Source organism: Copadichromis virginalis, linkage group LG18, assembly GCF_057382275.1.
Source record: "Copadichromis virginalis isolate Kocher_CV1m ecotype Utaka linkage group LG18, C_Virginalis_male_GT1.1, whole genome shotgun sequence".
In the NCBI taxonomy this organism is placed as follows: Eukaryota; Metazoa; Chordata; class Actinopteri; order Cichliformes; family Cichlidae; genus Copadichromis; species Copadichromis virginalis.
In genome coordinates, this window is record NC_140635.1 from 7478960 (window position 1) to 7505665 (window position 26706).

Genomic DNA, 26706 nt, shown 5'->3' on the forward strand with positions numbered 1-26706 from the left:
GAGCTAGAAGATTATATCTCATTTAGCACATCTCTATTAACCCTGCAGACATCACTGGTGTTTAGTTTTCCATCTTTTTTTACATCCACAGTTGTGGTTTTGGAAATGCTTCAGCTAGCTAGCTAACTTATGGCTAACCATTATGCAGTCCTTGTTTTCATACAGGTCTGAATGTTGCTTTATTGTAATGCCTTTTAGATTAGCCATCTTATTAGAGAAGAATTGGCTCTAAAAGGTGCTTCAGGGCTTGCTTACTGAAATAAAGGAGCATTAGGACCCAGAAATGTAATTTGAGTAAACCAGCAAACACTTGCCAGAAGAAGCCAAAGAGTAAAGTTTTTTTCCTCGAGCCAAAGTTTAGCAGATAAGATCCCTTTTTTTTCTCTTTTTTTTTCACCTTAAAGTTTTAAAAAACAACAACAACAGCCCCCAGGCTTCTGCCAGTGGGTCACAATGGATAAACCTATCACCCAATAGTAAATGTATAATAAATACATTTCCTGGTTAGTTTTTTTTAACCTTGATTTTTAAGGAAAAGTACAAAATGCAACTGATCAGACATTGCCTAGATTTTTACTTGGGATAAACGGCAATATTATGTCTTAATATGATCATTTCAACCACAAGATTGTTATTGGATTTTAATATAAACAACATCATCTTTACTATCAGGATCCAAGCTAAGACCAGAGAGCTGAGGGAGCGTCAGGCCAGGGAACGAGACTACGCTGAGATTCTGGATATAAGTCGATCGCCGGAGAGATCCTCTGAGGAGGACCACCAGTACGCTGGCATCAACCAACTTAACAGCTCCATGGACAGTGGCCATAGTCGCCCCCACAGCCCCCGTGATGAGCACCCTCACATCCATCCACAGCACCAGCACTCCGATACCCTCTACACCCAAGTTAGCAAGGCGCGCAACGAGCGACCTCCGTCTGCAGACAGGTAAGAAGTGAACTGATGCATTTCAAGTGTTTTGTGAATCATGTGGATTTTATTTCATTTCTCTATTATTTATTTTAGTATTGGCAAAATTAATTCATGAATACCTCTGGAGTCAGATTCCCCCTCAGAAGCCACTTCCCTCTAAGCCAGGTGACGGGCTGCCAGTCACAGTTCAGCAACCTTCTTACCTGTACTTCCAAAGTGCGGCTCACCTGTGGTGTTTCAGTAAAAGGTCTGTCCAGGTCTCATTCCGCCTCGCCTCCCCAGCTCTCGTAACTCTGAGGCGGCATTATTGCACAGAGACGGCAGGCTAGCTATCACACCTGGAGGAGAAAATAATCACAGCAACAGAAGGCAGGCGGTAAATGTCAGCTCGCCGACTGCTAGACACCATGAGCTGCTCTCAGGGGGATGTGGGAATACTCGGGGGAGGCAGTGAGTGAATGGAAACCTTTGAATATCTGTCTCTTTTTCTGTCTCTCTTGACCTTTCTACCTCTCTTTCACTGTCTTTTGTGCTCTTGTTGGTTTCACCTTATTGCCACCTTTTCACTTTTATTGCATTTCCATCATTTTCCTGTCTTCCCACGGACAATACTACCTGAGCTACTGGCAGCTCAAACCTTCAGTCTCATTAATTGAGAGCTGTCAGTCATTTTTAAAATAATCACCCTGGCTTGACATAAAGAGCCTCTTTGTCATTGACACTGTTTTGTTTCTGTAGAGCAGCCAAATGGCACCACGAGACTCCCCCGCATAACCAAACGCCAACTCCACAGCAAAGAGCAAACAAAAGCCAGATTGTTTTAAAAATCATGCAGGTCGTCAGAAGCAGAGTTCTCAGCACTGCACGCCGGTGCTGAGCTGCTCCCCAATCCTGCTCCGATCGATGAACGCGGAGATTCGTGGCCCTAAGATGGATTTGGGGAACTTGAAGCAAATTGAGGAAAACCTGCTGTGCAGCAGAAACGTAGTCTGTGCGGGCAAGTAGCTCCACAGCTGAATGAATGGGTTTGTCTTCCTTGTGGTTTTCACGCATCCCCAGATGACCTCAGCAGCCTGTGTCTACTTCAAGAGTGCCGTAGCACGTATCGATTCATAATTCATTGTGCTGCTGTTGTCACTGCACACTTCCCTCCTTTTTTATTTTTTGTTCAGTCCCTGATGTGGCACTGTATTAAGGCATGCAGATGCACAACAGAAGATGATATACTAGCATTACAGATACGAAGCCTTATTTAATTAGGTGATGGAATTCACCAGTGATTTAGGCTTTAATCATCATCATCTTATTAAAATCTGTAGCCATTTCACTCATTTACCACATAAGCAATTAATGAGGTTTTTTCTCCTCCCTCTCACTCAGACTACTGGGATTTTCTTAGTTTAATACCTCTTAGAGATGGGGAAGCATGAGTTTTGTGGAAATGCTGCTGCAGTTTAGGATCGGCGACAGGCAAATGGATTAGGCTGAAATAATTTTAATAAGCAGATTTTTTTGAAAATTAAATCTCTTTCATCAAGCAAACATTTTAAGTCTTTACTACTTACAAATATGGAAATATAAGGATTTTCTGATTGTTTCTTTGTAAAGTTGAATGTAGAGATTCTGGACCGAGAAAGCAAGTTAAGGACAAAATTGTGATGGAAAGTTTGCGTGTTCTTACAAAGAAAACTATGAATCGATTTGTAAAGAGACGGTCACATTTGTCAACAAATAAGGAATTAAAACGACAAATACATCCCTAAAATCATGCTCACAAAGCTTTTTTCGTTGTTTTCTCTAAGACATCACTGTTTAAAAGAGACGTGACTCATTTGGACATCAATGTAACCAATATTGGTCTCTTCTGATAATGTAAGTGGCTCTGGCAGGTTTCAGAGCAAATAATAAAGTCTTTCCTTGCTTCAATAAAGAATTTTCTATAATTTTGCACATAGCTGATACACTGTTTCTTTTCATAATGTCCTCCTAGCTACCTATTCTCCCCCAGAACACTTGCTCTTTTCAGGAAGCTTTGATTACAGCAGTGTAGCAGCCGGGGACACAAACGTCTGAAAGATATTGTGTTCCTTTCTCATCTCCCCCGAGTATTAGAAGAATATACCTTTTGAGAGATTCGGGAAGCACGTTTCCTGTTTCCTGTCTGCCCCCCTCTGCTGAACAGGAAGTGAATTAGATCCTGCAACGCCAAGCACATCGGGGTGGGTGGCAGAGTGTGTGCGTGGGGGGGCTCTCACCTGACAGAAGGGGGGGTTTGTTATTGTGGGATTCAAATGGCAGTGTGAGCTGATATCAGAGCTTGAGGATTGTGGAGATTTAATCAAAGCAATAACATGTCCTTAGAAGCAGGCAGTGAAGGAAAATGTTATTTTTCCTCCAACATTAACACTTCTCTCTAAAATGGCACGCGTGTGAAAGGTTTCATTGTAGTCAGCGTAAATGCTCGACGTGCACAGGATGTCGCTCTGTGTTGCGTTCGCTGTTTTTACATCGTTCAAACCAGGAAACTGTTTATTTGCTCGAGAAAAGCAGATTGATCTCTGACCATCTGTTAAGTTGTGCCCATTACACGCCCCAAATCATGGCTTTCAAAATGTCACAGTTGTGTTTTCTGCTGTTTGTGTGCGCCTTTTGTTGGTGCCGCGATGTTGTGACTGTCACAAGATTATGACTCGCAGTAAAACTGAAGAAGACAAAGCTGTGGCAGAGCGATCTAGGTTCAGCATGTTACATAAATATAATAATTATCTTCGCATGGTATCCTTTTTAACATGGCTACATTTTGATTTGCACTGAAAACACAAAGCACAAATTAAAACGCCGATCTCTGCGAAAACCATAAGATGCAGAGCAAAAACAGAACTGCATGCATCGCAATGCTAAAGTATGTAAACGTGCATAAAAAAGAGCATAATAAATCATGTGAATGTTCATGTGAGGCATGAAAATAATGTGTTGCAGTAGTCTATACGAGGCCTGCCAGCTACAGTATGGTAACCTTTATCCCAGTTGTTCTTCAAGTCACAGAATAACACAATGATTGACAGGCCATAAGACTAATAATAACACAAAAAGGGGCAAAACAGCTTAAATACAAGGCAACACGACACCGAACAAGACACAAGTCTTCCTTTTTCCTGTTACCACTGTTCCTTCTGCTGCTACTAATAGTTGCTGATCATCAGCATTGTCACCTTGATCTTCCCAAAACATGTTATCCAAACGCGTTCTAGCCAAAAGGAAATTCATCTGTAACCTCTTCTGTCACTTTGAACACAGCGAACAATAAGGCTAAAAATATTCCCGAGTGTCCAGATTAGAATACCAGAATCCCACCGCCCCCGTTAGTCTCTTAATTCCCTCTGGGCCTGTAAAACGTACTATTGGCTTTCTTAGCGCTGTCGTGCGGGTCACTCCAAGGGGAAACGCAAAAAAAAGTAGCTGCAGCTACATAAATATCCAGTGGAATTCATTTTTAATTGCCTCTTTTTCCTTCAAACAAAACACGGTCAGAAATTTCAATTTAACCGCAGTGGTGTAAAAACAAAAACAGCTAAAGAGGCTGGAAGGAGCTTCGTGTGTGCCTTTGGGAGCCGTCTACCGTTTCCTTTGCTTTAAGGAAAATGACCACACAGTCCTATAGGCTCAAGCAGTCTGCTGCAACAAGCCTGAAACAAAATTTTGCTGCTTTCAGGATAAAATGTGTTTCTTAGATGTCTCTTATTTATATCCACAGCCGCATATTTTAGCGAGACAGCATATTGGAGCACATGATGTTTTAGTTGTTACTCTGTGGTTTACCGCGTAGGTGGTACGGTGTAGTATCAGGTTGAAAACAGTCTTTTTTTCTTTCTTTTTTAATGTTTTTGTTTTGGCTCTCAACCAAATTGCATAACCTCACTGCTGAGACATTATTTTCTTTCTTTTGCTTTCCGAAGCCTGCCAAGCTAAATATTGTTCAAAGTGTGGTGATTTTATCCCCTCTCCCCCAGTGTTTACCCGCTATTGCGACTAGTGCTTTTAGTATTTATACTTGGCATCTGGTAACATTTGTAGCCTAGGAAGCGTAATTAAGAAGTAATGGGAGACAATATCCCGTGAAAGTTTTACCAGCTCACTCACTGGGTGCTTCTTTTCTGTTTACTGAAATTAATTACCTGAATTCAGTGAAAACATAATGTAGACGGCATGTTTTTAAGCAGCTTTATTAGCTCTCGACGTTTGCTGTATCACACTCTGCCCCTGTTGTGTGAGAATAAGTGTGCAAAGAGCCAAGTGAATTAGCAACCATTGTTTTATTCCCCTCCCAACTACGAGGCAGCAGTGAATGCTGGGAAGGCTCCGAGGGATTTGGCGTGATTTGATTCTCCACATTTTCCGAGGAGGCGGCGCTCTTATTGAATCGACTCCATTACATTTCATCTCCACCGGGGGAATAAGAGGCCGCAGAGGGAGCACGCGCGGCCGTGTTGTATCGCAAACGCAACAGAAACGGCAACGTGCACAAACAAATCGACAAGTACTCACCTTGCAGCTTTTTATAGGTTGATAAGATGAGGTGTGTGTGTGTTTGCACCTGCGTGCATTTACTATTGGCTTCATGTGTTTTCTGTGTACATGTTATTTAGTAATGCGAATCTCTGCTGGTGGTTTTGTTGTCTTTTGCCTAGTTTAGATGCAGGTGCTACTCCTTCTGTTGGGTTTTGCTCGTGTGCACGTGTGTTTGCAAAAAAACCCAACTTTTTTTTTCAAAGAGTGAGGGTGACAAGTCAGAGCTGTGACTCAGAGATAGAGAGTGATGGCAGGTGTGCAGCAGCATGCAGTGAATACAAAGCCCCTGCCTTTTCTAAACCTCTAAAAGGATTTCTATTGTTGGTGAAGTGAAACCAGAGCTAGATTAACCAGCATTGTGGCCCCATTGTGTCTGCGTTCCTGAGTGCATATGACAGCGTTGTTACATTTTCGTTACCACTCGGGGGTTTTGCACAAGTCGCTTAGTCATAGTTTGGTTTCAAGCATACAGTTATGTAGGAATAAACACCGATTATGCTTGATGTTGGCTAAAAAATGCTGAAGAATATCCTTATTAAGTAAGCATGGCCATTTTCCCCCAGCGGTCAGTGGAGACCAAACGGAGAGCAAAGGAAAAGAGTTCAAATTATAACACAGTACAACTCGAGAGTAATGGTGGGATGGGTGCCAATAATGAGAAACATTGCTATTAATGTGTTAGAGTTTGCCTAAGGTGTAATTTGTACATCTTATATGGACAATGGAATATAAATGTAGGGTTTATTTTTGTAGGGGAATTGTAGCCACGCCATTAAAAGTAAGACTCAGTTATGAAATTTGGTTCCAAAGTACTTGGAATGTTATTATGCTTACCGGTTCATCTAAACACACTCGCCTTTCATTCTCTTTTGAGTAGACGTGCATCTAATCCAACATTCCTGTCTAGTCGGGATCTTGTGATTCTCATGAGTTTAGAGGACAAAGAGATTTAACGGGATTTTAAAAGCTTAAATATAATTATGTTACATTACATACAGTGTACAATGTAGGATGGGACCAGCAGAAAACAAGTCTTTTTTTTCTCATTACACCCTATAATTACCAAATGACTTTGTCAGTGATGTAATCCCACACACCGTGCTTCAAATGACCTCCTCTGTTTGGACGTAGAGGAAGTTGCGTTCTTTGACTATTTAACCCATTATTGAATTGTCTTATTTCTGAGTAATGTGAAGTTTACCCACCAACGTTTTTACATTTTGCTATAATTTATACCCTAAATTAAAGTCAGTAAGTAAAAAAGTACATAGAAAAGTTTTACTCCTTCCGCCAGATCAACATGGATTCGTAGGAAGTTGCAGCTGTGACTTTTCCCATGTTCGCAACCATTTAACAGACAACCGACTTGAGAAAAATCAAGCTCGGTCACATCTTTCTGCACCTCAGCTGCTGCACTATCACAGTCAAAATGTTGGCTTTCACTCCGATACTGCATATGAATGTGCGTTCCCACTACTCACTGAGCAGAACAGGATGTCTTACTACAGCTTGGGGAACGTCTCTGCTTGAGGGTCATCATGATTGCTTGAATTTGTTGCTGTGAATGTTGATCCAGAGCCTGGTGATGAGAACGGGGACAGAATTTTGATAAGCTGCCACCTTTTTTGCCTCGAGTAAGACACGTCTACATAACACAGACATAACTGAACTCTTGCACCTGAGAAAACTCAAATCTACAGCAGAAGGTAGCTGAGAAAATTGGGGATCTGATCGCTGCTAGCATATATTAAAACTATAAAAATGTACCTTCACTATCACTTAAAGCTAGCAAGGTTTGTTTAACCTGTGAAGACTAGAATGCAGGTTTCTGTAGGCATGGCAGGTTAACAAACTGTAGGAATAAAATTGTCCTTACTGAGCCCATAATCATCATCGTCATCTGGCAAATGCTGGTGATATAACCTCAACTCTCTTTTGCAGGAAGTCAAATACTGATATTAGGCCCAGAGTGTCGATAACGAGACGCACCAGGTTTATGGCGATATTTAGACAGGTCTGACACTCAACTCATAGCATTTAAAGAAAAAAAATCCTTGGGCTGCACATTTAAACACAGATTCAGTGCCATTTTTCTTTGCTCAGGGATGTTTTTGAGCGGTATCGTTTAATCCAAGATATAATTGTTTCCTAAACGTAGCCAGGGAATTTTTGTTGCCAGACCCAAACAGCGAGTGAAAAATAAAATTAAAATGAAAACAACCTCCAAATTTGCACTTGTTCACTCTTTAAATGAAGACATTTTAGTTCTCTGAATCAAATATCAAGGCATCATTGCCAAAGGACACATTGAGCATATCTCTGTGGGAGATGGTGGTACACTTTCTTTGTGGTTTCCAAGTGCACACAACAGGTCACGCATTACAGCTTAACTTTATTTTTTCCCCTCACACCCAAAATTGGGTAAAAAAAAAACTCTATTGACTAAAATTTGAACTAAAATCATTTTGTAATGATACCAGTTTTTTGTTTGTTTTTTGATACTCTAACCTTGGGGTCTGAGGCTCTTTAGATTCAGTCAGGGTTTCTGCAGGATACTAATCACATCTTACTTTATGAATTTGGGACTGCAAACCGTGGAGCGATCATGAGTTTGAGTTTCACAGTGACTTATGATGCAGACAGATGGAATCCAACTGATATGTGTGAAGCAGCAGTGGAAAAAAACACTGATACAGATGTTCATTCATCACCTAAAAGGATGCATTCATCTAATGAGTAACAGTTTGGAGAAAATAAGGGAAGTGATTGTGCTTAATGTGGCTCTAAAAACATTAGGACGTCTCATTTTGATCTTAAAGTGTACTGGGTGTTTTTTTTTTTTTTTTGGTTCTTTTAAAAATAACATTTTTGTTATGCTACAAGAAACTGGCAGGCTCATGTATCAACTATGTAAGTGCTTTAATTTTTCCTTTTTGCTAAAGCATATAGTTATATAGGGCTGGATCAGGTGGCCCTGAATTCTCCCTTAGTTATGCTGCAATAGGTGTAGACTGCTGGGGGATTCCCATCATGCATTGAGTACTTCTTTTTCAGTCAGCTTTCTCACTCACTGTGTGTTAATAGACCTCTCTGCATTGAATCATACGTGTTTGTTACACCCCGGCCTAGGCAACCGGGGTGCAACGTAGAAAAACAAAGATAAGGAAAATAAAACCACGAAGGCTCTCCACCAAAATCCCAAAACGGAAGTGTCTCAAAACGAAAGTATTGACAAAACCCATTTACAGCTATTTACAACAAACTATTTATTTACAACAAAAACACCAAACTATTTACAACACGGGGGAGATCGCGACCATGACATACTGAAACACAAGGCTTAAATACATAGAAGGAGCAATCAGGGAATGGACCACAAGAGGGAAACACAGCTGGGGCAAATCAGAACTGACGAGACAGAGAAAATGTAAACTGAACACACTAAGATAACACAGACTTTCAAAGTAAAGCAGGAAATACATAAGTCATGCAAAAACAAAACACTGACACACCGAAACGTAACATTTCCCCCTACCCAAAAATCAAACATGTAACCCCAAGTGATCAAAACCGGATGAAGGCTGGTGGAGGCTGGAGCGGTCCCACGGACCCTCCAGCAGACGACGAAGGCTGAGGCGGTCCCTCGGACCCCCCAGCGAAGGCAAATGAAGACTGAAGCGGTCCCACGGACCCTCCAGCGGAGGCAGATGAAACTGATGGAGGCTGGAGCGGTCCCCCTGACCCTCCAGCAGACGACGAAGGCTGAGGCGGTCCCTCGGACCCCCCAGCGAAGGCAAATGAAGACTGAAGCGGTCCTCGGACCCCACAGTGATTGGACGAGCCCCCATATGTTACACCCCGGCCTAGGCAACCGGGGTGCAACGTAGAAAAACAAAGATAAAGAAAAATAAAACCACGAAGGCTCTACACCAAAATCCCAAAACGAAAATCCCCATGACGAAAGTATTTACAACAGACTATTTATTTACAACAAAAACACCAAACTATTTACAACACGGGGGAGATCGCGACCATGACATACTGAAACACAAGGCTTAAATACATAGAAGGAGCAATCAGGGAATGGACCACAAGAGGGAAACACAGCTGGGGCAAATCAGAACTGACGAGACAGAGAAAATGTAAACTGAACACACTAAGATAACAACAAACCTTCAAAGTAAAACAGGAAACACATGACAGTCACGCAAAAACAAAACACTGACACACCGAAACGTAACATTTCCCCCTACCCAAAAATCAAACATGTAACCCCAAGTGAAATGTTTGATCAAAACCGGATGAAGGCTGGTGGAGGCTGGAGCGGTCCCACGGACCCTCCAGCAGACGACGAAGGCTGGAGCGGTCCCCCGGACCCTCCAGCGAAGACGGATGAAGTCTGGAGCGGTCCCACGGACCCTCCAGCGAAGGCAGACGAAGGCTGGAGCGGTGCCTCGGACCCTCCAGCGAAGACAAACGAAGGCTGAAACGAAGGCAGACGAAGCTGATGGAGGCTGGAGCGGTCCCACTGACCCTCCAGCAGACGACGAAGGCTGGAGCGGTCCCTCGGACCCTCCAGCGAAGGCGGATGAAGGCTGGAGCGGTCCCACGGACCCTCCAGCGACGACAAAGGCTGGGGCGGTCCCACGGACCCTCCCCCCAGCGAAGGCGGATGAAGGCAGACGAAGCTGATGGAGGCTGGAGCGGTCCCACGGACCCTCCAGCAGACGACGAAGGCTGGTGCGGTCCCCCGGACCCTCCAGCAGAGGCGGATGAAGGCTGGAGTGGTCCCTCGGACCCTCCAGCGGAGACGGACGGCTGAAGCGAAGGCAGACGAAGCTGATGACGGCTGGAGCGGCCCCACCGACCCTCCAGCGGACGACGAAGGCTGGAGCGGTCCCACGGACCATCCAGCGAAGGCGGATGAAGGCTGGAGCGGTCCCACGGACCCTCCAGCGACGAAGGCCGGAGCGGTCCCTCAGACTCTCCAGCGAAGGCAGATGAAGGCTGGAGCGGTGCCACGGACCCTCCAGCGAAGGCGGATGAAGTGTGGTGGAGGCTGGAGCGGTCCCACGGACCCTCCAGCAGACGACGAAGGCTGAGGCGGTCCCTCGGACCCCCCAGCGAAGGCAAATGAAGACTGAAGCGGTCCCACGGACCCTCCAGCGACGACAAAGGCTGGGGCGGTCCCACGGACCCTCCCCTCAGCGAAGGCAGATGAAACTGATGGAGGCTGGAGCGGTCCACGGACCCCACAGTGATTGGACGAGCCCCCATATGTTACACCCCGGCCTAGGCAACCGGGGTGCAACGTAGAAAAACAAAGATAAGGAAAATAAAACCACGAAGGCTCTCCACCAAAATCCCAAAACGGAAGTGTCTCAAAACGAAAGTATTGACAAAACCCATTTACAGCTATTTACAACAAACTATTTATTTACAACAAAAACACCAAACTATTTACAACACGGGGGAGATCGCGACCATGACATACTGAAACACAAGGCTTAAATACATAGAAGGAGCAATCAGGGAATGGACCACAAGAGGGAAACACAGCTGGGGCAAATCAGAACTGACGAGACAGAGAAAATGTAAACTGAACACACTAAGATAACACAGACTTTCAAAGTAAAGCAGGAAATACATAAGTCATGCAAAAACAAAACACTGACACACCGAAACGTAACAGTGTTATTAATCTCTCTTCCACAGCATGTCTTCCTTATTTCACCCCAACTGGTCAGCAGATGGCTCCGCCCCTCCCTGAGCCTGGCTCTGCTGGAGGTTTCTTCCTGTTAAAAGCGAGTTTTTCCTTCCCACTGTGGCCAAAGTGCTTGCTCATAGGAGGTCATATGATTGTTGGGGGTTTTCTCTGTTGTATTATTGTAGGCTCTACCTTACAATATGAAGCCCCTTGAGGCGACTGTTGTTGTGATTTGGCGATAAATAAAAATATTGAATTGAAATGAAATTTAATTTCTGTAATGCCATGTTTTAAAGCATGTGTGGGCTAATTACGCGAAATGCATACTTTCCATAGTTGTATTGTCTAAATCTGCCGCTCATGTACTACATGAACTTTCTGAAGCAGCAGCAGGATAAAAAAACTGCCTGTTCTACACATGCAGCTTTCTGTCTATTTAATACAAACCGCTGAACAATGAATTGCAATGAACAAGCTGGGTTATACCACTCCTCATGCCTGCTGTTTTGCCAGCCGGCCTTCCATTTAAAATCATTTGAAATGGCTTCCACTGTCCTTTAATCAGAATATTTCATATATTAATGATTATGAATCGGAGTATAGCGTGAGATGGGTTGTATTAAAGCTAAGGCCGGTCAGGAACCATCTGCTTCTATATGGGAGAATCAGTTATACTGTAAATGAGGAGAGACAGGCCAGTCGTCTTGCACTCCTAATCCTTGGATCAAGGCCAACAGCTACAGAAGAAAGATGTGTTCTGCCCCGGGGAATCCTTTATGAATGTGGGAGAGGACGCCTCTGTGGGTTTTTAGGGGTCATCTGGGTGTTTTCTGGGTTGGAACGAAAGCAGGCAGGTGAAAGCTTTATTTCCACGTTCTTCTTTTTATTTATTTTGGAAGAGCAGAGTCATCCTGTTTAAAAACGGTGACTATGTCACTTGTGTTTTATAAACCAATGATTTAACTAACATTCTTAGGTTCTTATTCTGGTCCTGTTTGTCTTCTCCTTAGAAGGGAATAAAAACTTATTGTTGGTTCTGAACAAAGCAGCTGGAGAACAAACTTCACTGAAAGTCACAGCTTCGACTGTTAATTTTTTTTCTTGGTCCAAATCTCTAAAGTCTCGTTATTTTAGATTGTAAAATATGAGTTGTTTTAAATAGCTTTAAGACCAGGTGGATTTGGCCCTGTCAGAATACATGGAGGCCCTGTAAATCAAACTTACGTATATATGGCCTCAACATTCAAACCTGTGGAGATGTAGCTGGTTAAATGATTGGTTCTGACTATTTCCTGCAACAGAAGACTGTTGAATATGAATTTTACTGATTGAAATAGCTACATGTCACACAAGTGAAGAAAAGTATGACAGATCATTCCCCTCTGTCTTTACAATTCAAATCTTATTAAACCCTTACATTAGTAGATTTAAAAAGAGAGGTAACAAAACCCAAATAAAAAGATAAATTCAATCAGAATTAATTGAAATGAGCAAATATTTGTGCATTGAAAAGAATGTATTCATTTTTACACACTCGTCCCTCCTTTCTGAGGCTGCAAGTCTGTGAACATGATGCATCTGCATTGTTCTCACGGATTAGTTCTCATATTTACACATCGAAGCATTGACAATACACCCGACGCATTTTTAAGGCGAATTTCACCACAAAAGAGCCTTCACGACCATCATAATGTAACAATCTGTGTTAAACAATGACGTTTCCTGCAACACTAAAATATTCATATAATTAATATCCTACCAGCAGCTACCGTTTAATGGTCTGAGAAGTGTGACGTCAAGTAACAACATTCTCAGATTCATAGTAATCCCTCCACAAAAATAACAGCTGTGCAGAAGCAACAGAATCCCCCCCTTAAGTGCATTGTTGATTGATACAGTGATGAGGATTATGTCTCGTATTTATGTGGTGGATATCGATGCTTGACATTCCAAACATTTTAATGACAGACAACCTGCTGTGATCGCACTAAACACTGCCACCCTCTGAGTCCTAATCAGAATTAAGTGTTTGATCTGAGCTTACGTGAATATGTACAGTAATCCAAGATTACGCTGTCATCAAAATAATTAGTGGAGTGCAGTTCAGAGTGCAAAATAGTATAGGAAAAGGGAAATGTCTTTAATATAAGTTTGATGCACTGAACTTTTATTTTTCCTTTATCCCAAATTTACAAGCTTATTCTTGTAGTCTCTGTGAGATTAGAAATTTTTTTTAACCTACATGAATGATTATTTATTTATTTATTATTATTTTCTTTTTTGAAGCAAAGCCCACACCAGGAAAAAAACATTTGAAGATTCATAAAACAAAGATGGTTTTCTTAATTGGCACCAAAACCTGATATAGATTCAGATACTCGATCTGTCCTCATGAAAAAGCTTTTTCTTCTCATTTTTGGGTCAGTAACTTTATCTCAACCCTTTCCATTTGTGAGTAATGTTTCTCACAAGACCGCAGACATGGGGTGGAAGCCCTTGGGGACACTGGAAGGTATTAGAGTGAACAACAGAAAGCAAGGAGTGGTTAGTATTGAAACTGCAGTGCGCACACACACGGATACATATTGTGAGATTAGAGGCGAGGAAGATCCAAATAATGGTAGCTGGAATTTATGAGTATAATTGAGTTTGAAGTTTTTAGAAATTTACTGTGTCAGTGTTCGACTGTATGTGTGCGCGTGTTTATTGTCAGGGACAGTCTGAGGGCCGTCTCCACCCAGTATTGACCATGTCTGATGGCGTAATGATGTCATTCCTTCTTATTTGGAGCCAGACTGTCCGTCCATCTGAAGACCTTTAGTTTTAGATTTTCTGAAAATGCCAGCAATGAAAGAGTGGTACAAAGTACAAGAGACTGGATGGAGAAAATATTGGGGGGAAAAGTAACAATTAACTATTAACTGCTTACTGTTACTACACGTGACATTGCTTATTGATTAAAAAGTTGTTGTACATGAACTAACCTAAGTAAATACATTTCTCAGTTTGACCCGTATGTGCTTCTTTACCACAAGAATAGTGCTTAAAAGATATTGTAGTTTTATTTTCCTATTTTATGCAAAAAATAAATAAATAAATAAAATTTTTAAACATGTCCAAATAACTCAAAATAAAATCCCCATTCTTAATTCAGTTTAATTCAGTTATATTTACAAAATAATTTGGTGCTATATAATGTAAAGACCCTATAATATTACAGAGAAAACCCTAACAACAAGATCAGGGGGTCATTATGAGCGAGCACTTTGGCAACAGTGGAAAGGAAAAACTCCCTTTTAACAGGAAGAAACCTGTGGCAGAAGCAAAGGTTATTAATAACAACTTAAAGGTGCTGTTGCTTATAAATAATTTGTATTAAGGTTAATGCATATTAAAAGTAAATAGTTAAGGAGAGAATGGTCTTAATTATTGGAATTGTGATTTTACAATATCTTAATGCCAAATAAATCGATAAGTGCTTCATAATGACGGAGGCTGCAATATGCTCCTAATATTTACAAGCCAATAAGAAAGTAGGAACTGGCAAATACGTGTTTTCAAAAACTGTGAATGTATGAAAGGAATCACATGTTGCCTTTAAACCTGACAACAAAAACCTTATTAAGCAATACAGGTTTGTAGTAAATCAGCATAGCAGCAATAAAAGGATTTTATGAAACTGGAACATCATGATGTTCCTCGAAGTTGCATTGCATTACTTTGTGACTATTACAACGAGAAGAGTTCTTCGACCAGGCAAGTTGAATAACTGTTTTTATCAACACCCCAGGGAGGTCGTTATAAGTTAAAGAAGTCTCTCATAAAAATAAAACTGTTCTCACCATATCTCCAAAAATCTGAAAAAGCTTTTTACATTTAAGCTTTTACTGGGTCAGATCAATTATTTAGCACGATTAGCATCCCTGTGTGTTTTGTTACTAAGATTCTCACCGATTTCTGTGTTTCTTTTTGTGTCTTTTTTGGGGGGGAGGGGGGATTATTATTCATTCAGTTCAAAGGTTAGAAAGAAAAATGTTTTCTTCAGTTTTCTTTAAGCAAGAATAAAAATCAAAACTGTCAACTTAAAGGCACGACTCGTCACAAAGCCTGGAAGCAGTGAAGCCATTAATGTCACAAATGTCTCTGCAAAATCCACTTAAGGTATTTAATATTCATCAGATCAAGGAATTTGCCAACATTTCTAATAGCACTCAAAAGCGCTTAACTGCAGCTGAGCCATCTCTGACAGTATGTTGCGCATTAGTGTGGCGGTAATGGTGCGCTGCCCGCGCGACATATTCTGCTTTATTTCCCACTGTGAATGGAATGCAGCCTGTCACAGTGGGAGCACGAGGAGACGGGCAAAGCAGAGGTGTAAGTGGGGAACTCTTGACCATCTGCGTTTTAGCACAAGAGCGGGATTCAGAGTCTGGTCTGAGCCTAAAAGGCTGTTGACCCACATTTTGTGTCATAGATGGCACTTTGTATCACTTAGCTGTCTGCATGCAACTCCCCGTGTCCCTGTGTGTGTGCGTGTGTGTGTGTGCAGGTGTTTAACTTGCAAGCATCATACAATAACTTGGGTGGAGTTGTGTCAATTCTTATTTACAGCATTTTATTTCATTTTTTTGTTAACTGAACTACAGTGTTTGTTTTTAACAAAGAATCATTAGTTGCATAAGAGGAAATCTGTGTAAATGAAATCTCTTTGGGACCGCTGAATGGACGAAACAAGCAGTTAAAAGATGTTTTCTTTGTGCTCTTGTAAATTATTCATTTTCTTTGAGACGTGAAGGCATAACAGAATAATTTATAATTTTCATGAATGGAATCAAACTGGAGATGTTATTACATGTCAGCTTTGTAATTACATATACTACTTGACTACTAGAACAATCGAAAAAATTGCCCCCATTAAAAATTAATAATTTATTCAAATCATGATAATAAAGAATAGGGTAATAAATCTTAGTTGAAAGACTCTTCAGGACTACCATTACATTCCCCCTGGAGCACCAACCCCTATCATGCATTAATCCATCCTAAACTGGACCACACTGGGAAATCCTTGGCAGGTGGGGTTATGTATTACCTAATTAGAGTTTTGATTTAAGACTCATCTCTAAATAATGGAATCACACACACACAAACACATGTGCGTACTGGGTGGAGAGATGTGGAACATATAAACGCAGGATGGACTGTGTTCGTCTAATAGTAGCAGGTATGTCAAACTAGCAGAGTAGGTCACTTGCAAGTTTTTGCAAGTTAATGCAAATGTGTGCATGCACTTGCTAGAAAGACGGGACCTAAAATGACCAGTTATTCAAATATGTGCCGTTAGGTAGACAAAGCATGGCTCTACCTGGGTTGTCCCTGTTTTTTTTCCCATTTTTTATTTTGATTTAAATCACAGCAGATCCTGAGAGCCTGCTGGTTTTCATTAGAACAGCCTGTTCCCTCTTAAGCCTCCCTCCCCTTCCTCTAAACCATAAACGCCTATGTCAGTCGGTCTTCAGTGCACGCTAATCCCACCAGCGCAGATATATGGCTACTTTCAAGTAGCTCAGTCATGGATTTCACATTTTCCTTTTCGTAATTCCTTCTTCAAAATGACCGCGGACGTTAAAGTGCTCCCATCTTGCAACCTGATGACCTCATTACAAATGGCACACGGCATGTAGGTAGATGTACAACAACAATCTGGGACAGTGTAAGTGGGGACTTTGGTTGTAAAGAAAGAGAGGAAGGAGGGGGTCGCGAGGAGTTGTTTGACAACGAAACAGTTGAGCCATTAGGGATGTACCGGCTGAGTTTGCTGGGAGTTACAGCATGTTGCAACATCCTCGGAAATTTTCACGCTCCCGTTCCTCCCCTCTTTAGACCTCCTCATGCTCATCCCCTATTCAGATGCTTACTCCCCAACAGCATATGGCATTCAGTATTAATGTATTTATGCTTCATCTTGCTGCTCTCCTCTCTGGTGTCAAACATTGCCGCTTTCGTTTCTTTTCTCACAAAATACCTGGAGCAGCAGGAGGTTGGGAAGTTAAAGAGAAAGTGAAGCTACTCAAACTTTTCAAGCTTTGCAGTTTGCATGCATACGCAGAGGACTCCAGAGTGCCTCTGCTTACAGCTGTTGGAGATGCATCACTTCTCAACTCCGCGATTATTAGATCAGAGTCAGCAGGAAAGACGGGGGAAATGAAAAAACACACAAATATGCACACGACAGACCACAGGGCATCAGAGGAAACTTTTTCATCACGCTGTCGGGAGCATAGTGTCCTCTTTGAAATAAAGATATTTACGATTATCCTTCCTTGGAAAAAGCAAAGCGTGACTGGTTTTTGATTTCATTCTGCGCCTGTCTTCTTCTTCTTCTTCTTCTGCAGCTCATTACCAGAAAACACGCACTCATGCCTTCGATCTTTTCTACATTTTATCCAGCACGTCCGCAGCTCTTACACCCGCACTCCCTTCTCAACAAGACTTGTTCTTGCACCACATAAAAATTACATCAGGGCTCTCATCTTTAAATGGCCTATGACATTTATAGATGGGTTGAAGTGTGCATTCTCTGTGCCGTTTCGGCCCGGGGCCTATTAAAGCAATTGAATCGTCTTTGCATCTCGTCTTTGAAGTGTTGGGAGAATAACTGTGCTGTCCAAGTTCTGGTTAATCATTAGTGATAGCAAAGCGCTCCATGTGAAAAGCACTGCTTTTATAGCAGCAGCAAGCACAGCATGGGGTGTCTGTTAGGCCCTCGTAGATAATGTAATCTCTAGTCTGGTAAGGGGAAAAGGAGAAATGGGGAGAGATTTTGATGCAGCAGGGAAACTGTTTTTATGTGTGCTCTCTTTATGCCTGTGGGGTGTCAAACAGAGCTTTGGTTATGAGAATCCTTTATTTGTGTGATGATGTAGCCATTAGGGCCCTGTGTCGTGCCTCTCCGTCTCATAATGTTGCTCTGGATGTGAACTTCTACAAAGGGTTTCGGCCTGTATTCATTTTCTGATGGTTAGATACGACGCCCGCCTGCAGGCTTCTTGTCTCATGTGATGCGCAGCTACGAAGCAAAACAGCAGAGAAGCAGAGCTCTGTCCTCGGCTGGGAGTCACCTGCCATGTGAACTGCTGGATTGTTGTGTTTAGCCTCAGGAGACATGAAAACTTATGCTTTGACTGCCTGACCTGAACATTTGAAAAGTGGGAATTGTACAGGCTTGGTTTTCATTCAACCAACACATCATTTTTTATCAAAAACTATATCAGGACTGGACAAGATGAGATGGTCTTTGGCGATTCCGTGTGCCGTCGGGATGCTGCGTGTGCTGAAAGATTTCAAATGCATTTTTCATATAGTTTGCAGATGAATTATCGAAATCTGCACCACATAAGTGGATATTTTCACTACTCGTAATAAATCCAAAATAAATCTCTCGTTCTGTTACAACGTTAGACCATAATAGGCAATCTTACAGACGAGCAGAGCTTATTAAGAGTGTTTTTCCTTCATCTGATGAAGTATGATGATTTATGGTTTTTTAAACTTGATACCGTTTCTTAGCCAAAAGCAGACATTGATAATAATAGAGACTGTTTTCACTAAGAGAGTTTAATGTTTTGCACCTGGCTTTCATCATACACGAGTTGCATGTGTGCTGCTTGGAAAGATAAACGTGAGCTCACTGATGATGAGTGACTTTGCACCTTGCGAGACCCTCGGAAACGTGCGATGCATTAAGATAGTGTCTCAACAAAAGCAGACAGACACACTGATCTCATCTGTGTGTTGATAAACTGCTGTGTATGCAATTTTCAGAAAATATACTATTTACTCACAAAGAGTTCTGGGGAGCCCAGTTGCTTATCCACTGTTTCATTCACATATGACCTGACGCCAGGCTGTTGTTGATCATCATCCTCCTGTCTGTCTTCTCTTTGCTCTTCTCTAAGAAGTGCAGTACAAGTGTTTTACCCATGACATTATGGCGATATAAAGGCTGTCCATCTGAGTCATTTCAGTCTCCGATTCGCTGCAGCTCTATGGGTGCATAAGTAAATGTCAATCTAGATGTGTGCGGTTGGGTATGAGTGTGTAATTTCAGGAAATGGACATCAGGCCTCCCTGGCTTGTCTTCAGCTCAGCGTGCTGCCCACAATGCTGAGGCCTCAGGTTTCCCACACGGAGGGCAGAAAATAGAGGGCGTTCCTCCAAAGCTGTCGGCAGAGCTCAACCAGCAGGAGCTGCAGCCTGCATCACAACGACTGTTTTTTATTTAGAGGAGGAAGGCAGGGATACTGAGAGGGAGTGGGAAAGGAAAGGAGATGATGAGGTCTGGGGTGGTCAAGAGAGGACTGGAGGAAAACCCAGAGAGGAGGGAGAGTGGAAAATAGTTTGGTACTTTTTCTGTTATGTAGGGGAAAAGAACAGAACATCCAAATTAGGAAAAACTATCCACAGTATTAGTATTTAGTTTGATCTAAATTCCAGCAATTTGCAGTCAAAAGAATGACAGAAATATCTTATTTAAACGAGGATGCTTTGGTTTCAAGAAGAAAAACAGAGCAGTTGACATGACCAACTATAAAGTACAAATAATCATCGTTACAACGCAGGACAAAATGCGGTTTGGGCATCCGCAGCTTTGTTTCTGTTGTTTTTTTTGTAAGTCGCCCATTTCAACTATATTTAGCCCTAAAGTTGTGTTTGGTTCCTTTTGGAGCATATTGTGTGTGACACCCAGTCTACAGACCTGCCTAGCAACAACTTTCTATGGTTACATGTATAAAAAAAAAAACCCAAGAAATTAAATATGATCACTTGTGACTCCAAAGCTAAGATGGTGACGGCCATTATGACTTCATTTTAGAAGTCTAGTATCAAGTTAAGCCAAACAATCAATCACCTGACATTTGACTGCTGTTTATCCAGGTTACTGTGGTGCAGTTCATTAAAAATAAATAAATAAATAAATATAAAAATAGATATCTGAGTATTTAGTGCATTTTCATGGACTGTCTTAGCCCAACACAAATAGACATTTATTCAAATTCATAAGATTGTTGGGAGAATACAATGTTGCCAATAAAATAAATCTTCTTTTCGAATTGCATCGGGCTGCTGTTGTTTGCAGCCCCCTCTCTCCTCTCTGCTTTAATAAGTGTAACTGCATTTGGGATTAAGAGACCCCCTGTTTCAGCGACTTCAATGTAATTATCTTTGGCCCCTTTCCACGCACACAATCACACACACACAACTATAGGGCTTTTTTGTTTATTTAATTAGATGCAATGATTTTATGGTGGTGGGAAAAAGAGGAAAAGTCATTAGACTAATTACCAAAGTCTCAGTAGCAAAGTGTGTATCTGCACTTTGTCATCGGGATAAAAGATTCAATGTGTCGTCCTTTTATGACACCAGAGAAATGACTCGAGACTGCTGCGAATGATTTGCCAAACAAAACCCTTCCTTTATGCTTCCGTGTTTTTGCAAATCTCCAATAAACTTGGCTTCTCTGCTAAGACACCAGGCACGTGGAAAGTCACCGAGTTCACTTTCCATGTATGTTGCTTATTTTCTTACGATCTACATGGTTGGGTGAGGATGTTGATTTGGGTCAAGAAGAATTTAATATGTTTTGGTGTTGGCTCTAAAAATAGGGGTTGTGTTTGGTCAGCTTTGAGTCCGCGGTAGAATTAGTTGTTAAAAAATGTATTAAATGCCCTTTTTATTTAATGTCTGTAAGTAACCATATTCTCATATAATTCCACTTGAATTCATTTTGATGTTCACTTTGGGATCTGTATGACTTCTGTTCAGTATGACAGTGAAAGTGATCCAGTGCTGTTTTTAGTCACCAGTAGTGCTAGAAAGCAGTTAACACCATGTGGGTATCTTACCTAGCATGGACGCCTCGATAGCTGGTTAGCTCAGACATTTGCTGACGTGGGAGTAAACTTTGTTCTCAGTTTGCTTTGTTCTTCTTCTTTGGACTGAACACTGACCAGCTAATGGCAAGTTTCCATAACATCTGCTAGTCGTGCAGAAGTGTCTGTATGCAACTCTCGAAACTGTGGCTCGGCAAAGCAAAAAGAAAATACAACTACTAAAGATGTAATGTAGCCAAACTGAGTTGCAAATTAATTATTTACTGATGTTCTGAGAAAAGCCACTCGAAGCAAACTCAAAGAAGATAAATCACAGGAAAAATGTCCGTCCCCACTATTGTGTACTTGGATTAAAACCACATTAACTTTATTTAAAAATCTGTGGTGAAATAAGTGAAACTGTACCGCCCGTGATTGAAACCATGTTTTTAGTTTCACCACACCGCCCTACTGTGATGTCAGTCAGATGGTCTGTTTTCACATGATAGATGGGCTGAAGAGGAGCCTCACTGCCATAAGACACGTTCGTGTGTTTAACATTTGAACAGATGACCAGATTGATAGAAAGATCCTTTTGATTCCTCATTCATTTGTCTTTGTCCTCACACAAGCAAGACTCGAGTTAAATTATTGTCCTTGTTAATGTGTAATGACTACGTGATGACAGGGGAGGCTCATGCCAAGACGCCTCTTCTTTGATTGGTAATTGGGTTCTCAAATCACCTTAAATCACACACAAAGGGGAAACATTCTAGATTAAAGGGATCTCAATTACTCCTCATTTACCTGATATTTTCAAGACGTCAGGCCACAACCTCCCCTCTTTCTTCACATATCCTATTCCATGTACTGTCCACTTAAGGACTACTGACAAGAAGCAGACATCTGCAAGCAGTGGCCCTTTGCCCCGACAGACCGCCGGTTCCAAAACTACTCGCCTTTAGTTCTCGTGGGTTAAAGAGGGAGAATGTGAGGATAAGAAATTGAGCAGTGCTTTTTAAAAAAGAAAAAAAAGTCCCAGAGGCCTCCAGAAACATTAAGAAAGGAAGGGAGAGATAGTTTAGTGGAAGAGAAGGAGGAATCTATGAAGTGTTGACAGCTTTGTTGCTTGGCGGTGAAGAAGGGAAACTTCTTTTCCAGTCTCCCCTGATGAGTCATGTCAGTATTTCTTAATATATTTCTCTATTAGTTGTGAGTCTTTTATAAAATAAAAGGATTTTCCACATTTCCAGTAAGTTTTTTTTTAATTCAGTTTTAAAAGATTCATAAAGTTGGAAAGCAAAGAAACATTTCTACTGCTTTTTCTTGTAAAATACAGACGAGTGGTCCCTCTCGAGGCCCTTAAGATTAGCCAAATAAAGAATAATTGGGGACGGAAATCTTAGCGATTACGGCTCATAGCTTCGTTCTAAGGGGTCATAAGCCAGCAGCCTAGGACCATTACTCTACTAGTCATACTACTGTAAGTGATTTTTTCCCCCCTTGTTGTGTCTTAGTGGAACTTAAAAGAGGAAGAGCGTAGTCGCAGCCAGACCCGTGCGAGGCCTATTGATCCCTGCCAGCGTCTTTCTCTCCCCCTTTAGATAATGGATTGCCAGCACATCCACTCCTACCCCCATCTCCCCTCCCCTCAGGCCCGTTAGTACAAATAATGTCTAATCAATATGCGCCGCAGTCCCCGCGAATATCCTTTTAACACTAGATTTATGTCACAGCAGCGCACACTCTCTCTTACTCATTTCACTTACCAGCCAATCAATTTAACCAATCACAGCGAAGACCCGTTTCTCTTCATCGTATGCAGTTAAATACATTTTTATTTTAGTTTAGTTCTAATTAAATGCCCTATATCAGCATGTCCTCAGCGGCGTGCCTTGATTGGGTTAGATTGTGCAGTAGCGGGGCAGTTTGGTCACACATCTGAGGCTTTATTGACTATTTGGAATCTATTATGTAGATTTGCATTGATTGGAGATTTCAGTTCATCACTCACTGTCTGCGTGCAGTTGTCGGTGAACAAGTTGTAATGGCAGATCGCTGCATCAAGAAGGGATTTTTCTCTGCTTTGTCACATCTGTCACTTTGGCGGGTTTGACACGTTGTGTATATGTCGGTGCGCGTGTTACATTTTAATGAGCAGGAGGTCTGGTGTCTTATTTAAGGAATATATCAGCAGGACACAGGAGAGCGCTTCTCATAATTATTTAGTTTAGAAAACCTCAAACTGGTAAAAGGCCAGTATTGTTTCTTTGTTTTCACTCGTAAAGAAAAGCGTGGAAGAGGCTATGTGCTGCTCCATGCCTTTCTCTGCATCGGTATAGATATACATATTCATGAGTGGGTGAGGAAGAATGTGGGGTAAACGATCTGTCTCATGAGGGGTGCTCCTGTGGCAGCAAAGCCAGCACTTAGTGCACTGAGGCTCGGGCTGCCCTGAGCTTCCCCTCTCAGTGGATCTGATTTCCGTGGCTGTACGTCGGAAGCAGTGATGACAACCACATGGGCAGAAGCTGTCTCTCTCCCTCGCTTGCCTGTTTCAACGGCATTTGACTCAACAGTTGTGCCTTTTGAGGAAATCAAACGTTTCCAGGGTTATGTGCCCCCTTTAATCAGGCTAATACAGTAGTTTGGTCTTGCAAGGGAAGCCTAAGTATGATTTGCTCTTCGAATTATCAAAATCATTTTGTTGTATGCTGCTGTTCTGCTTCTATCTTGCAGGATGTGACCTCAAAGTCGCTGTGTTATTGTGTTTTTTGAGGTGGCACCAATTTGTTAAATAGATCAAATATACACTTTCCAATTACAGCAGAAACACTCAAAACTTGGTTTTGAAACTGTAAAAAAAATTAGCTTCTGCGATTTCCATAATCTGAACCTGAATGTGCTGTTTTTCTGTCTTGCTCATTCCCTTGTTCCTTTATACATAGGTCTCTTACTTAAGGCCTACACTGTGTCATTAATTGACAAGTAATCCTCGACAAAAGGAAGCTTATGCATTTTTATCAGGTATTTCCGTATATTAACATTTAATGCCATACGAATTACGTCCAGATTTCGTGTGCTAATCCCCTCCCAAAACAGTAGATTTGGCTGTAAATGTTCCATCACTAACACTAATCCAGAGTGTATCCCTATCATGTTCCCCGAGCTATTTTAAGAGGGCACGTCTGTCATTTTACTGTATTTAAAAAAACAAAACAAAACAGATGTTGGAATTAACTAACCCTTGTATCCTGTCAAATTTTGTGGATTTTTCACGCTTCGTGGACCTTGACAACCCAGTGACCGCACACTGACGGAGGAAGGTAATGGCAAGTGGTATTTATATGTTAATAGCTAGCTTATTCCTTAGTGTAGTACAAACCAGTTTCTTGCCAGAAACCAGAACTGGATCATGCAGTATATTTGCCATTTGCAGGTGGTTAATCATGGTTAATCACAGCAAATGGTAATAAACTGACTTGTATATTCAGTGCTTTTCAGTAATTGTCCCGTCGTTTGTGGCAAATTCTAAACATCTGATCCTGAAAGGGTAATACAAGTTTGTCTGTGCAGTTACTTTGATCCAGTGTCTGGTGAGAAGCTACACTTCATGGAAATGACAAATACAGACAGTATTTGACTGGCGTTTCCTATGAAAGTAAAAATGAAAATATGCTGTCTAAAAGTACATCCTGTTAAGTAGTGAATAGTAGTGAAAAAAAAACTGTTACAAATACTGCAAAAGCTTTTTGTTACAGTTTCCTTTTTCATGTTCTTTATCAGATAAGCATTAGATGCCCAAGTCTTCCAGTGCAGCTAATGACCCTCAAGCTTAGAACGAAAGCTTATATGCAGCTGTGAGTGTGGCAGGTGTGGTTAATGTAATTAACTATATTGATGTTTAAAGGAGGTGGTCAAACCCAGGAATACATTACAAGAAAAAACAGAAAAATAGGAATATTCTCAGAAGTGTTGATAATATTTCTTAGTTTCCATATAATCGTCCATCTAGTACAGCGGTTCCCAACCCCCGGTCCACGGACCGGTCCATGAGTCGTTTGGTACCGGACCGCAAGACTTCGACGCTCGGGTGTGAAATTTATGGTTTTCAGAGTTTTTAGTGTTAACTCAGTTTCCCTGGGTCTTTTCCAGTGTTGTAGCTGTGTGTCTTATTTTAAAAGAAATATTCACACGTTACCATAGCAACCAGAGAGCATTAAGGCCCAGGGAGGAGGATGTTACTTTCATTGTTGTTGGTGCATTTCAGGAGGACGCTGCTAATAAAGTTACACAATTACACAGTGAATTCACGTTTATTATTATATTTACAAAATACCACAGTTTTTGTCTTGGTCGTATCATTAGTGTGAATGCTTGAAAAGCATTCACAGTATTGTTGTTGTAATCTTTATTATTAGTGTGAATGCTTGAAAAGCATTCACAGTATTGTTCTTCTAATCTTTATTAGTGTGAATGCTTGAAAAGCATTCACAGTATTGTTCTTCTAATCTTTATTATTATTAGTGTGAATGCTTGAAAAGCATTCACAGTATTGTTCTTCTAATCTTTAAACTATTTTATTATCTATTCCGTACGTTTTTTGTACTCTATCTCCTTCAAAACCGTTCAACTTAGAAAAACCATTCAAACACCTTCAGATTCCTCTTCTTTTGGACATGACTGCTTCTATTTTTCTCATTTTTAACATTTATATTTTTTAAATTATTCAACTTTTTTCAACAAAAATTTCCCATGTATTTCAATGGAGAGACGCTTCAAATTCTCATTCAACTTACTCTTCTTTAAACTGTATCTACTTCCACATACATTGACGTAGAGCCACCATTCAAACTTTAAAACGAAGACAAGACGTTCAACTATCCAACTTGTATTTATCTTTTCAATATCTATTATACTTTTTCTTCAGTTCCAGTTTAAGTTTCATGATGTCTTTTCACCCGTTTCAGAGTTTATAATGGGTGTGTATGGGACGGAATGTTGGGGCTAGAGTGAGACAGCTCAACTGCTAGAGTGAGAGGAGCAAAAAAATTAATCTTAAAATATTTTTTAAAACTGCTGCTGTGTCCACAGCGTTTACTGTACAGGTATGATTTTACCCTCAAAACGTAGCCATCGCTGTCCTCTTTCATCCAATGTGTTTACTATTGTACTAGGTGTTATGGTTCTTTCATAAATGTCACCAATGCACAGCCTCCTCCCTCCAACTCTTCCATAGACTCTAATGTTAAAATGGCTCAGAAGGTTCGTTTGAAAATCAGAAGTACAGGGTGTCTTTACACTGTCACCACGTCCATATAATATACTCCACAGGCATGAAAACTGAGAATTCAGTAGACTAGACATTGCTGTCGCTCACGGTGAAAGAATTTCGTCAATACGACTTGTACTTTTCATTTGGGAGCGATTTGTTTGGGGCTGACTTTTCTGTTCATTTTAAGCAGCAAAAGTGAGGTGCATGTCTGTGTCCATGTATGGAGCCATTGGGTGCGGTCACTATAGCAACCAGGCTCACACCTGCCTGCTTAACGAGCTCTCTCTCACTCTGCCAAGATTCATCTTAAACACTTCTCTTTCAACTGCTGCTGTGTCCACAGTGTTTGC

The 26706-nt window shown here is 41.3% G+C and overlaps 1 protein-coding gene across 7 annotated transcripts in view; it reads left to right on the forward strand.

The window, feature by feature from the left end:
• The window catches only part of pard3ab (par-3 family cell polarity regulator alpha, b), a 285627-nt gene that overhangs the window by 191778 nt on the left and 67143 nt on the right, over positions 1 to 26706 (forward strand). For all 7 annotated transcript variants that reach the window (XM_085439578.1, XM_085439579.1, XM_085439583.1 and 4 more), the window contains one exon: positions 673 to 948. In XM_085439578.1, the coding sequence (XP_085295704.1) occupies positions 673 to 948 (276 nt within the window). The remainder of the gene's footprint in view (positions 1 to 672; positions 949 to 26706) is intronic.